Source organism: Nestor notabilis, unplaced genomic scaffold, assembly GCF_000696875.1.
Source record: "Nestor notabilis isolate BGI_N333 unplaced genomic scaffold, ASM69687v1 scaffold17846, whole genome shotgun sequence".
Lineage (NCBI taxonomy): Eukaryota > Metazoa > Chordata > Aves > Psittaciformes > Psittacidae > Nestor > Nestor notabilis.
Window position 1 is genome coordinate 23,937 of NW_009933570.1, and position 2,456 is coordinate 26,392.

Below are 2,456 nucleotides of genomic sequence, written 5' to 3' on the forward strand. Positions count from 1 at the left end.
GTAGGGAAAAATATGGCCTCAGTCCCATACAATGGGTGTAGAATCCACCGATGTCCACCTGCCATCACTGCCAGCGAGGCTGGTGTGCAGGAGCAGTGCTCCACAGCAAGCATGGCAGCTCCATGTACTTGTTTTCTTGTTCATACAGACCAGAAATAGCACGTCTTCTGCGCCGCTGAGCTTACTCCTTCATTGGCGTGGGTCTTGGGAGTACTTAGAAACTCGTCTGAAGCCCTTTGCAGCAGAAGGAGCGGTGTAAGCAGACATATCCCCTTTCAGACTCACAGAAAAGCCAAGCCAGGAAACATTTTGTCTCTCTTCTATTGCCGCCTTCACTAGTCATGTTGGATTTCCTGGTAAAATAGGAGATGCCCATCAACGTGGTGGAACCACTCCAAGGACTGTGGGACAGCTAATGAAAATCCAGACTGAACCAAGGAGGAGGCAATAGCGAGGCATGCTAGAAATAACAGCAACAAAACAAAGAAAAGCCACTTGGTGGGTGTAGATAGGCCTGTAGCCTTCTGCTGTGTAAAGGGCAAAATGAGGTTAAGAAAACTCCCTAGATGCAAAGAACGGTCTCTTTGGCAGTCAGACCATGAACTAGCAAAAGGGGCTGGATGTGGTGGGAAACTTGCTTTTGGTTTGACATGTGCAGAGCTCACGGAGAAGCCCCACTCCCACTGTGCCCCAGAGAAGCTGTTTCTGCTGCTGCTTTACTGGGGATCCTGATGGGGGAGGATCGTGGGGGTGAGTTTGTCAGACTGTTGTGGCATCAGGGTGGTGTTCCTCAGGTTGTGGACCGCAGCTGCCCTGTGGGATGTCCCCCTCTTCTCTTCCTGCCCCATCCCTGATGTTCTCCTTCAGCTCAGGAAGTATTTACCTTTTACTGAGAAATTTTGTTTTTGTGTCTCTTCTACCCACGTTTTAGAAGCTTGTTGCCTTAAATCAGAGCGTTTGTAAGCAAATTCATCACCCGAATGCAGGGAAACTCCTGACCTCGTGCTGCCAGGAGCATGCTGGGGGGGGAACAAGGCCATGCAAATAGTCTGGTTGGGCACAGCAGCTAAAACCACAACACATGCGACACACAAGCTGCTTCACACTGCATCTTGTTTCCGTAAAAGCCTTCACCAGACTGCTAGTAGAAGTCTGGCCCTGCAGCCAAGGGCTCTGCTGGAAGAGACTCCAGCCGCTACTTAAGAGTGTTTTGTTTAGGGAGTGACAAAGCACAGGCTCCAAGTTGTTAGCCTGACCTGGACTATCCAGACTTAAATGGGAATTTAAATAACAGCTCATCAACTGTCAGCCTTGGAGAGGAGAGCTTTAAAGCTTGCTCTAACCTAATCACAGGATCACTCTGCAGGCACAGATAAAGAGTAAACCCAGTTGGCCTTGTGTGTAATGGGCATAAATGTTAATTAATCTTCAGATTAACCAAGTCTAATAATTGGGCTGTTATAAATTGGAAGCACTGTGCTGAAAGTGACATCTGTCTTATGCATAGATGTATAGATTAAAACACAGTGAGAAAAGAACCAAGTCTCTAATCTCTATGCAAAATAACATCTTTGGCATGCTGTGCTTCGGCACTGTAGGATCTCTTATTAACTCAGAGAACCTTTGCATTTTGGTGATTTTGGTTTTAGTCTGGGGACGTGGGTCGCAAAGGCCAGACACGTAGCTGATGGTGGGCAGTGGTGCTATTCTTACCTGCCTGGATCTGGCTGTGGACAAAAGTAAACAGTATTCCAGGGGAAGACTAGCCAATATATATTTATAATGACTTTTAATTATTTTGCATCTTGGTAGTCTGTCCATACATAGCACTGGTCCAAATGTTTGCACAGGATGTGAAGTGGTAGCCTGAAAGGTGTTGGTTCTGTTGGCTGTGGGTGCCCTGTGATGCTCTGTGTTGTCTGAGTCCTACTGCACAATTGAGATGTTTTCCCAGCACTTCTCTTGAGCTGCGACCTTTGCTTTTTCTCTTCAGTTTAGCATTTCCTTGCTCTTCCACCTCACTGCACTGTTTCTATAGCCTCATTTCAGACTGGTGATACAGCTGTGAAGTCGGGCTTTGGTATTCTCAAGATTCCCTTCACAGAACAAGAGCTTAAATGAAAGCAACCTAAGTCACACAGTTTAGCAGTCCTGGAATTAAACGTTTTATTTCCGCGGTCCTCCTTGGTGCTATGGAAAGTCGAGCAGGGACATAGCAGGTCCCCCAGGCTATGTAGAAGTGGGAAGCACTGAGGATGTGCTTGGAGATTGTGGTGTTGTGTTTTGCTAACTGTGCTTTTAACCAGCTGTGGGGTTAAGCACGGTGCATGCCCATGCTCACCGCACTGTCTCTATTGCAGCGCTGCGAGACCTGCAAGCAGGCAGTGCCCGAGGACTGCCCGGTGGTGTATGCCGACAGGGCGGGCTACTCCCGGCAGTGGCACCCGGCGTGCTTC

General features: G+C 48.2%; 1 protein-coding gene across 1 annotated transcript in view; it reads left to right on the top strand.

Annotated features, from left to right (window-relative positions):
* LMCD1 (LIM and cysteine-rich domains 1) overlaps positions 1-2,456 on the top strand; it is a 13,638-nt gene that overhangs the window by 10,440 nt on the left and 742 nt on the right. The window contains exon 4 of the mRNA XM_010016944.1: positions 2,361-2,452. Within this exon, the coding sequence (XP_010015246.1) occupies positions 2,361-2,452 (92 nt within the window). The remainder of the gene's footprint in view (positions 1-2,360; positions 2,453-2,456) is intronic.